Raw genomic sequence first — 11,355 nt, forward strand, 5'->3', positions numbered from 1 at the left:
GGCGGCGGCCGGGGCGGCGGTTGCCCGGCGGCTGCAGCCTCGAGCGGAGCCCGCTTCGTGTGCGTGCCCGCAGGGGTGGTGAGCATCGGGGAGCACAACGTTCAGGAGCTGATCGTCGCCGCCGACATGCTGCAGCTCACCGAGGTGGTGGAGCTCTGCTGCGAGTTCCTCAAGGGGCAAATCGACCCGCTGAACTGCGTCGGCCTCTTCCAGTTCTCCGAGCAGATCGCCTGTCACGACCTGATGGAGTTCACCGAGAGCTACATCCACGCGCACTTCCCGGAGGTGCAGAGCGGGGAGGAGTTCCTGGCCCTGACCAAAGAGCAGCTGATCAAGATCTTGCGAAGCGAGGACCTCAGCATCGAGGACGAGTACCAGGTTTTTATAGCAGCAATGCAATGGATTTTGAAGGATGTGGGAAAAAGAAAGAAACACGTCGTAGAAGTGCTGGAGCCTGTTCGATTCCCTCTGCTACCGGCACAAAGGCTGCTAAAATACATAGAAAGTAAGTGAAAGAAGGGAAGAAACATATCAGATGTTTGGATTTGAGCAAACAATGTGTCATTCTGGGTTACTAGATTTTGATGGATTTTTTTTTTCAGTTAATAGCATGGTGATTGAAAATATTTACTCTATCCAAACAAATTCTGCTTTTTAACAGCCTACTTTAAAACCTGCTTTTGAAAAACCCTTACAGAAGTAGGCAATCTTGATTTGTCTGCTGTTTTAGGAGAAGTTAGTAACTTTTCTACAACAGAGTTACTTACTGTCTGTAATTTTTCACTATGCCTTTTTTCATCTGCTTTTTTCCTCTAGGTATTCCAGATTTCAGCCTTCGGGTGGCCCTGCAAACTCTGTTGAAAGAATATTGTGAAGTCTGTAAATCACCCAAAGAGAACAAGGTCAGCAGTTTTCTGCAAGCTTCTAAAGGTCGTCCCCGGAGGAAAGCCAGGAAGTACCTTTATGCAGTAGGTTAGAATTTGGCTGTTTGAACCTTGTAGAACAAATTATTAAGTAGTATCTCATATTACAGTGTTGAAGGAGATACTGAAATATTTTTTTTTAATCAAAAGATATAAAAATAGCAAAATATTTCATCTGGCTAAGTTACTAATTTGGCTGCTTTCTGCTTAGAATTGCACAGAGGGGCAGCATTCACATTTCATGTCGCTATGACATGGCATTCAAAGCCTAGATTTGCCTTCTAGAAATTATTTGCCTTGGGTGGGAATCTGCAAATCAGCAGAGCATTTGCCCGTGGTTCACTGCTGGAATGGTGTATGCAGATTCAGTGCACATCTTGTTCTTCTGAAGGTTGAAGTTTTTTTTCTCTGGAGTATTCTGGTTTGTGTAATAGGATACTTGAAATCGCAAGTTTTCAGCAAAGCTGCAGCTTTGTATTGGAAGGGAATGCTTTTGTTTCACTCTAGGAAGTAAGATAGGAAAGGCTGTTGGCTTGTCTTTAGTAAGAACACAAATGGTAATATTTGTGGTGTTGTGAGCTCAGGCACAAGTTACATGACCCTCAAGGTGACCATTATTCCTTGTGTGCTGGAGAAACAATGCTACTTTGAAAGTCTAAAAGTGGCTAGTGGCTGTTACTGTAATTTTTTCGATGGTTTAGATATAGGAGCGTGGGGATGAGCAGGAAGCTCTTACTCAGCCGTGATCTTTCCGCTTACTTTCTAGGTGGGTACACCCGACTGCAAGGAGGACGCTGGAGTGACAGTAGAGCCCTCAGCTGTGTGGAGCGGTTTGACACCTTCAGCCACTACTGGACCACAGTGTCCTCTCTCCACCAGGCCCGGAGTGGGCTGGGTGTGGCTGTGGTGGGAGGAATGGTCTATGCCATCGGAGGTAACAGCTGAAACGTGTTTTCTTTGTTACAAAGATGATAGAGAATGTGTGGATGGAGGTCTTTAAAACTATTCTTCCTTTAAGTGGTTCTGAGGAACCCAACAGTAGATAATACAGCTTTTAGACACAGTACCAATTGATGGTTCTCTACCATCACTGCTCTGTGAATGCCTGTTTGGGCTCCTGCATTGGCCATTTTTTACTAAGCTGCTCTCTCCTCATGGTACAGCAACTGACAGGTAAGCATATGGATATGTGCAGATATACTAAGAGATGTTGGATATTCTGTGGACTTTGTGTACCAACACTAATAACATTTCTTTTCTCCCTTGTAGGCTAGCAGAAGCCCATAGCATAAAAGGCAGCTGTGCAGGACAGACCACTTGTGGTCTGCCTACCTGGAAAGGCTTGTTATGTATGTTTGTACGAGGATGTGATGAGTAGCTCTACTAGCCCATCATTAAAGAATGCATATATATATATATACACTGGGTTTTGTCACCACAGAACACATTCTTTGGTCTCAAAAACCCTGCCAGTTGTGCTATGGAGTGAAAAGTGTGTAGCACCCCTCTGATATTTTCAGTAATGTTTCAGGGAGCTGTTGATGAAAACTGTTACGGGTGATGATTCAGTTCTAGGTATAAAAAAGGTTTTTTTTATGTTGGCCATTTGGCTACCTGAAAGGAAGGTCTTGTATTCAAACGTTGCCTGTCCCGGAAGAAGTTGAAGAATGCTTGCATATTTGCAGTGAAAAACATTGTTTCCCCTGTCTCTGTTCTTGCTCGTACTATGCAGGTGAGGACAACTCAATGATTTTTGACTGTACTGAATGTTATGATCCTGTCACTAAGCAGTGGACCACTGTGGCTTCCATGAACCATCCCCGTTGTGGACTGGGAGTGTGCACGTGCTATGGTGCTATCTATGCTTTGGGTAAGTTTGGGTGAAGCTAATTTTAAAGGAGTTAATTCATGGAACTTGCACATTGATTTGATCTTAAATATTGCATCTTAGTGTTGCAAATTTGCAAACAAGTTTGGAAAAACAGATGTTTAAACGAGCATTAGTATACTAAATCTTTGTGAATGAATTATTGTTCAGTTACAACTTATTTCCATTGTAAATTGCATGCTGGTTTCAGAATTAGCCTGTCCTGGAACAATGCACCATATGCCTAAAAATGCACCTAACACACAAGCTTCGTGCCATTAAATTCTTTCTTGTGTTTACTGTTATTTGCAGGAGGTTGGGTTGGAGCAGAGATTGGCAACACAATTGAAAGATTTGATCCTGAAGAAAATAGTTGGGATGTGGTGGGAAGCATGGCTGTGCCCCGTTACTACTTCGGGTGTTGTGAAATGCAAGGTGACTATTGTTAAGTTTGTATCCATAAACAGTTCTAAGAGCTGTTGAATTTTGAGGCTTTATGTTTCAGTCATGAAACATAAATATGCATGTCTTGTACTGTGCTGTCAGTTGCACAAACTTGTGCCTCACTTATATGTCCTTCTAGTACCATACTTCTAATTCTACGGAACTTAAAGACTGTGAAGTTCTGTCTTCTGCCTTTTATCTCATGGAAACATTTTTATGTGGCTGCCAGTATGGTTATCCAGCTAGTCTTGTAACAGTTGACTGTCCTTTCCGATACTGCTTTTATTTACCTCCTATATTTGGATTTGTGTGTGTCTTTGTGACAGTTTCTAGAGTTGCCACAGGTTATTTTAAGATATGTCTAAAGATTTGATCTATAAATGTGCTTATTAAGCATTTGATCCAGGCCTGGTCAGCGCTTGCAGCCTTCTGAATTCTCTCCCCTACACTTGATTAATTAGTGCTTCATCAGAGCTTCTAGTGCTTGAACCTCAAGTTACTCATTTGAAAGCTTTATGTATGCTACTGCTGGACAAATGAGGGACTTTTATTTGATGTTCTTAAACCATCTCAGTGTCAGTCTGAAACTTGTAACAAACATTTTCTCTCTTTCAAACCTTTCTATTATGAAACCTAATAGAGGAAAAACTCTGTTTCTACAGGTTTGATTTATGTTATTGGTGGTATCAGCAATGAAGGAGTAGAGCTACGTTCTGTTGAAGTGTACGACCCAATATCTAAACGTTGGTCTGAGCTTGCTCCAATGAGCACCCGAAGAGCCTACCTTGGTGTAGCTGCTCTCAACGATTGTATCTATGCTGTGGGAGGCTGGAATGAATCTCAGGATGCACTTGCTACTGTAGAAAAATACTCCTTTGAAGAGGTATAGTAGAGCCCCTTTCTTTCATAAGTGTAGATTGCATCAACTTTGTGTAAGATGCTATAGAGGTTGCCTGCTTCCTTTCTTTAAAAAGAAAACAGTTGGAAATTCTATTTCTTTTCACTACTGGCTGGTAATCTGAGTGAAACAAAGCTTCAGTGACCTCAGGGTCTGTCTGTCCTAACCAGCCTGCAGAATCTTGCTATCTGACTCGGTGGAATGTTTACGAAAATTACATGTATGCTTTTGGGAAACTGAAAACTAACCAATACTGATGATGCATAGGTACTCTGTAGTTTGGTAAATACTTGTTAGGGTTAGGATGGAGGGATAGATACCCCCTCTGCAATAGAATGGTCAATAATCTGACGAGAGAAAAAAATCCCTGAAAAAGTAAGAGTTGCCCTTTGTTGCAAAAGTTGAGGATCTTTCTTCTGCATCAGAATGTAGTGGTGTTTCAGCACTGACTAAAAAAAATCACTTTGAACACTTAAGCTTTTGAATAAGATAAAAATTATTCCTGACTATTATTGCTCACGTTTCTGTGATGCTCTTCGGAACAGTGGCTAGTGTTAAAAGTGGAGCATAATCCAGTGTGCCATTCTGTTTTGCTTTTGGAATTGAATATAGTTTTCTTTATTTCCCACTTCACGCTGTACCATTCTCTGTTTTGGAGACAGACTGCATCTTGCAGTGACTGAAGAAAGGGAGGGCGGTCATGTACAGGCAGTATGTGATCCACTTTTTAGTGACTAGCATGATTTTGACCACTCATGAAGGCGTTGTCATTAGTCTTGATAATCCTCTTGATACTGTACACATACCATATTTCAGCCTGTGAAGTGTATGCATAGTGTTTTTTGTTTCAGTCTTTTAAGCTTGAAAAGTTACTTCTATCAGAATTGGGGCTTACCCTGAAATTACTTGTTCACTCTTTCACCTTTCCATTAGGAAAAGTGGGTTGAAGTTGCATCAATGAAAATACCAAGAGCTGGTGTCTGTGTTGTGGCTGCAAATGGATTTCTTTATGCCTCGGGAGGCCGAGCTCCTAGTCATGATTTTGCTGCTCCAGTAACCTCTGACTCTGTTGAAGTTTATAACCCTCATATGGACAGTTGGACTGAAATTGCCAACATGATCACCAGCCGCTGTGAAGGAGGTGTAGCTGTGCTGTAAAACACAAAGAAGAAAACTCATTCAAGGAATAAGTAAATCTGTTGCCTCAGATTTCTGGTTTCATTGGCCAGCAGCCTCTTCTAACACCAGAGCTTCAGTAGAGACAGTGGAGAATTAGATCAGAGGGCTCTTCCTGAGCAAAAGGAAATACTAAAACTTGTCCTTCAAACTGGCTCATCCAATGTCTGTCTGAGAAAATACTGTTAAGTGTAGGAATGCCCCTTATGACTGGATTAAGATCACTGAAATAAATGGTGAATTTGCCCTGTAAAAATCCAAAGAAATCATTCCAGCACATTAGAGACATTAATCAGGTTGTTAACTCTTTTAAGATGCACCAAAGCTAGCATCTTTAGCTGGCCTTACAATCTGGAAAGAGGGTACTACAGACAGCTAGGAGTCACCTGTAGATAAGAGCAGATGGGCTACTTGGTTAGCATTAAATGTCCTTTTCTGGCAGAAAACAAAGAAAAGATAAGAAATAGGGAAGACTTGATACTTCTACTTAAGACTTTGATGCATTTGAGCCTCTTTGCTGCTGCTGGAAATGACAGTCATTCAATATGAATTGGATATTTACTTCTTGACCACTCCACTGACTTGGATGGTGAGTGGCTGAGAATTTCCTGTTCTGGAAGGTTATTCTCACAGTTCCAATAATGTCAGTCCACTTCAGCACGGGCTTTTCTTCTCAGTGGTATCAGTGATGACAGTAGAGCTCCTTTTTGTGTAAGCTCTAATGAATTCTAAATGGAAATGCCATTTATTAGATTAGCTGTTCTGTTTAGGACTGCTCTTAGTATAAAAACATAAGGAAATCCTTTTGCCCCTTTTTTTTTTTTTTCCCTTAGTTAAATGTGTTTTACCCTGTGTTACACGTGCTGAGACTTGGCATTGGAATACATGCTATTCTGCAAGGTACACACATTCCTTCTTGCTACATCTTATCTCCTACCTCTTCCAAAGTTGAGCAGACAGAGCATTTTGATAGAATTAGCTGCATTCAGCATTAAAGTGATACTAGTATATTTTGTCTTGAGGAGTTTGTATTTAGCTTGGATACACTTAGTAGGATAATACTACTAGGAGTTTGGAGTTATTTCTAGATTCATTTAATTAACATACTTGAAGTTGCTTTTTGCACAATATGATTGCATTTTCTGCACAGCTGTGGATGATTTGGATGGAGTCTGAAATAAGGCTGTTTGAACTTTGATAGACAGTGTTATTCTAGAACACAAAACCACAACTGGAATGTCACAAAACAGGAAGCCTGCACTGTGTAGACAAAGCAGCATTCATGCTGTCTAGGTCAATATCCCCTGTGTAAAATTAATACATGAATAAAATCCTCCAAGGTGAGTGTTGCCGGTACCTTAGAATCTAGGTCTTACATTCTAACATAGGACATCGGGAGATTGCCAGGCAAAATCATGCTAGACAATGGACCATTTGTTTCTTTGATCATTCAATAATCTTGTGTGTGCTTTTACTTCAAAAGGATTTCTTATGTGTGAACTAATGTTTATTCTGTCTTTTTTTCCTCAAGTTTAATCTTGTTTTAGACAGTTTTTCATAATAAAGTGCATTTTCAGAACTGACCGTGGAATGCTCTTGAATATGGTGCTTTCCTGTCATAATGAGTTGTATCTCTGCCACTTTCATGTAGTAGGTTTTGGGGTCTTTTTACTGGAAATCCTATTTCCCAGTAGGATACTACAAAAAGATGGTTTATAAATATTGACTATTTGAAAGGTGCAAGTAACACACTTCTGTAGTAAAACACTGATGTGTTTCTCTTCTCAGTATAAGATTACTCAGACTCTGTAGAAGTCTGGCTCCTTTTCCAGCTCTGTGCAGCCCTCTCTGGGATCAAATGGTAGGTAATATTTCTTAGGCTCTCTTCTTTGCATTTCATGATCCCTTGTGAACCATTTGGGAAACATTACATTAGTACTTTTCTGTTAGTTTGGGATCTACCCATTCACTTCTGATCCCTACCTGCAAACTTTGTTTTGTGGAGCTTGAGGGAGTCTGCTGTTTTATGAAGTTACCTTCACCAGTTTTTATAGCTGATTCGCTCACGCGTGTTTGAACAAAACTACGAAGTCAGTTGATAATGGTCTCTGATATTCAGCACCTCTTTCCCTGAATCAAACCAAAGGCAGTATTCTTCTCTGGACCCATCTTAGACATGTTTAAGTAAAAAAGAAAAAAAAAAAATTATTCACAAACTAAATGTTACTTTCTTTATATTCAGAGCACTGAACTATACTGCTGTTTCAGAGTTATGATGCTGTTAACATGTGAAGGTTAACAGGTTACAAAAGTCTGAGGCTCATGTACACAGCTGCTGTTACAGGAATGCCATGTAGGAAGATAGTTCTATCTTCAGGATAGACAGATTTTTTTTAAACGTCTGTTCTTTGCAGAATGGACAAATAACAAATCTTCAGTGACAGTATGTGCTCCATTCTGTAGAGAACAACAGTAAAGAATAGTGCTGTAAGAGGAACTCTCGCAATTGTCTAAATTGGCCCCAAAACTCTGTTGATGTCTCTCTTCAGCTCTTCCTGCATCTTATACTGAACTTAAGTGTTTAGATAAAAAGCCCACAGTAAATATACCCACATACAGTTTCATCAGTCTCTTGAGGTAGCTGAGGCTAGAAAAGAAAGCCATGTGGCTTAGTTGTATCTTCTTCCCCTAAATGATGTGTTAGGAAGACTTAAGTACAAAGAGCTTATGCTTCTGCAGTTTTCAGTAACTGGCCCATCATGGAGGGTTTGCAGGGTCCAAGTCCATTTGTACCTGCCCTGGGTGCTCAAATAAAATGAATTTTGAGGAGGGAAAAGACACAAACTACTCTCAATCCCATTATCTGAGCTCTTAGTGCCAGCAACTGAGTCCTTGTGTCATATCATACATTCATCCATGTGTCGTACCCTCAGCTGATAGTACTTTAGGAGTATGACAGATCTTTATGGTTATGTTGCATGCAGCTTCCTTGGCTTATGCAGCCCTAAGTCCAGACAAAACCTAGGAACAGATGTCCCAGTTATCCTTTTTTATTTCCGTAAGCCTGAGTAGGAAGCTAACCTGTCTCTTGGGGCACCTTGTCAAAGAAACAAAGCTTGCCCTTCTAGCTTTCCCTACTCCGTCACAGCAGCTGAATGACATATCTTAGGTGAGCTCTGACCTTGGCTTGCCACCACAAACAAACCTTGCCCATCCTTTCTTACCTGACTAGCACTTAATCACATAGCATTTTCAACACCTTCTCAGGTGAAATAAGAATTCTGTTCCTCAATGTAGGAACTGAACACATATGTACTTTTGCATAATTCTCTGATGCTAAACACTAAACTAGAACTGCTTTCACCTTATTACTGTTTACAACTACACAGTTATTCTTCCCACCACATAACATTATGACACGTTATAGTTCAATCAGATACTTTTAATAATTCAGCATAGAGAAATTCATACCCATGTCATTTGAATTCCATTTTAAATTCATGACAGTAACATTTCATTTGAGTGATGCTTTATTCTACAGATAAGGACAAACTCATGCCTGCCTTAGAAGTCAGCGCTATTCACAATCCTTCCCTCCTAAACTAGCTGTTTGTTTCAGGAATAAGCATTTTGATCACTACCATCTTATGACTTCTAAGCACAAATAAGTTTGTTTCCCCTGGAACTCAATACAAATACCTTACTGACAGATAAAGAGTGTTTTCCTGTTGATTTTTTTATTCCATGTTCTGTCATTTATCTCTGCTGTCACTTGGTTGCATCTCTGCAATAGTCTTCAACACTGCAGTAGATAATAGTGATAATACCATCACCACTGTTCCCACTACCCTCAGTACTTTAAACCACCTAGGATAAGTAGGAAGAAGGGAAACATCATAATGCAGTGCAATCCCTAAAGCTATTACTAGCATTATTGCACTAGAAGTGATATCTTTAAGAAGTAAGGCTTGCCACGCAAGTAGAGGAGAAACTATACTGTTAGCCAGGTTCAGCCAGTCTGGCTTAGCTGGGCTGTTTTCTGGGAGAGCAAACCCCCACCTCATTCCTCCTATGAAAGCGACTGTTACAGCACCATACATAAGCTGAGCAGACACCAGCTCTGGGTAGTAGGTCCCTTGGACGGCCATTAACAGTGGCACAGAAGCAAATGGAATTAGCCCTGCAAGGCTTAAGTAAAGGGCTGGCTTGGGAGACTCCTTCAGTGATTTCATACTTCGCTCCAAGATGCCTGGGCCTTTGATCTCAGAATCTGGGGGGGGTTTCTTCTTGAAGAAGGGAAGAGAGGTGTGAAAAGCCTGGAGCTTCGTTGTATATACTGATGCTGGGTTGAGGCTTGGAGATCCTGAGAGAGGACACACACCTCTCTGCAGCCAGAGGCCAAGAGGAGACCAAGTTGTCTTATTCTTTCCATGCAGTAGTAGTCTGGGACTGGTTAACTTCTGGAGCTGCAAGTATAAAACTTGTTCTGAACACCTTACAGTGTATGCTTAAGGATCGACACTTACCTAAACTACTCATGAAATATTCTACCAAGTAGTTTTCCAAGTCAGGTCACAACACAACTGCCTCTTCCACTCAGTTTTCAGGTGATTTTAACTTAAATAATTAAACCAAATGATACAGCTTTCAGAAGCTACCTGATGAAAAGCAACTAGGTTCTTCATAGTGAGTAAGAAAAACTTGTTCACTACAAAAGACTTGTATATCTACCCATCCTTCCACCCACACATGCATTCTTTAGGCATTTTTCAGTTAAGATATATCAGTCCTTTTCAGAGTAGACTATAAAGTGATTGCAGAAGTAGGACAAGGTCACCCCAGAAACTAGCTACTATCCCCTCGCTACTCTACCACAGAGAGGTGAAAAAAGACCTTTAGACATAAAATTTGATTTTATAAAAGAAATTTATTAGTTTTGGCTAAAAGCTCCTGTAGAGACTAGAAATGTCTCAGAAAAGCGGAGTGATAAACATGTGGCTACTCCAACTTCTAAGACACATTTTTTTCATGCACCAGTCATAACTTTCGCTATTTTACTTTTAAATAAAATTAGACAGCAAAAAAGGCTTCAGGAACTTACTTTGAAAGGTGTGTGGAAGCAGCATCTTTGTATGAGACGAAACATACTTGCTTTATCAAGGCCCTAAAACAGAAAAATTCAGGTCTGTAGCTGAGGAATAGCTGTTTGTATTATGCCTAAAGTCATCACAGTCTAGACATGTTTATCAGATGCAAGACTCTTATAGATGTATATTTAAAGATAAATATGTACTGAATCTTTATTTACCCACTACAGGATATTTTGTTTCAGGTAGTTCTATGAAGTTCTAAAGTTATAGAATCACAGAATCATCTAGGTTGGAAAGGACCCTGGAGATCATCTAGTCCAACCGTTCGCCTACCACAGTTCCCACCTACAGCATATCCTTAAGCTCTAAATCGACCCTACTCTTGAACACCTCCAGGGATGGGGACTCCACCACCTCCCTGGGGAAAAAAAAATAAAAAATCTTGTAATAACTGTTACAAGAACAATTTTTAGTTAAAGAACTGAGTCTCAGGGAACAGGTGATGGCTTTCCCGTTTATGGATCATCTCCGTTCCACGGGATAAACGGCTGCATGCAGGTTACAAACGACCAATTCCTCACATGTGGAAAACCCAATTCTGAACCATTACAGAGTAGGAACTTCACCACATCCCAAGCTGCAGGTAAGCTACTTGCAGGGGGGACAAACCTAACTGGGAAAGGCAAGCAGCTCGCCGGCGGACTTGACCCCCCAGTTCACGGTCCTGATGCTCCAGGGAGAGAGGGGCGGCTCCGCGCGCCCGAAGGCTTAGGCCGGAGGGAATGGGAGAGGAGAGGCTGTGTCCGGAGGGATGCGGGTCCCCCGGGGCCGAGGCGGTCACGGAGAGGCCGAGCTAAGGTCGGCTGGGCGCCCCGACCACGGCGGTAGCCACCGGCTCTAGCCCGCGGCCTTCCAACCCAGCACAGCCTCCAGCCTCCGCGCTGAGGCGGCTTCCGG

The 11,355-nt window shown here is 41.4% G+C and overlaps 2 protein-coding genes across 2 annotated transcripts; one reads left to right on the top strand and one right to left on the bottom strand.

The window, feature by feature from the left end:
* IPP (intracisternal A particle-promoted polypeptide) lies at positions 1–5,558 on the top strand (the record flags this gene model as incomplete). The annotated part of the gene is made up of 7 exons (XM_026853894.1): positions 1–505; positions 817–972; positions 1,690–1,857; positions 2,656–2,793; positions 3,103–3,225; positions 3,897–4,117; positions 5,066–5,558. Coding segments are annotated over 7 exons (1,536 nt in total), but the record flags the coding sequence as incomplete, so codon positions are not given.
* Positions 5,559–8,734: 3,176 nt separating this feature from the next.
* On the bottom strand, positions 8,735–11,349 carry TMEM69 (transmembrane protein 69). The gene is made up of 3 exons (XM_026854453.1): positions 11,073–11,349; positions 10,410–10,472; positions 8,735–9,774 (listed from the first exon to the last, which is right to left on the bottom strand). The coding sequence occupies exons 2-3, from the start codon at positions 10,452–10,454 to the stop codon at positions 9,061–9,063; spliced, it is 759 nt and encodes a 252-aa protein (XP_026710254.1). The 5' UTR covers positions 10,455–10,472; positions 11,073–11,349; the 3' UTR covers positions 8,735–9,060.
* Positions 11,350–11,355: the final 6 nt, after the last annotated feature.

The sequence above is a fragment of the Athene cunicularia genome (assembly GCF_003259725.1).
Source record: "Athene cunicularia isolate RWA chromosome 8 unlocalized genomic scaffold, athCun1 chr8_part1, whole genome shotgun sequence".
Taxonomy (NCBI): domain Eukaryota; kingdom Metazoa; phylum Chordata; class Aves; order Strigiformes; family Strigidae; genus Athene; species Athene cunicularia.

Excerpts from the sequence above, each read along its gene's own strand:
- TMEM69 (XM_026854453.1), bottom strand. The coding sequence starts at position 10,454 with ATGTTTCGTCTCATACAAAGATGCTGCTTCCACACACCTTTCAAA. Across the intron at positions 9,775-10,409 it reads GCTTCCACACACCTTTCAAA|CTCCAGAAGTTAACCAGTCC; the intron begins GTAAGTTCCTGA and ends TTATACTTGCAG.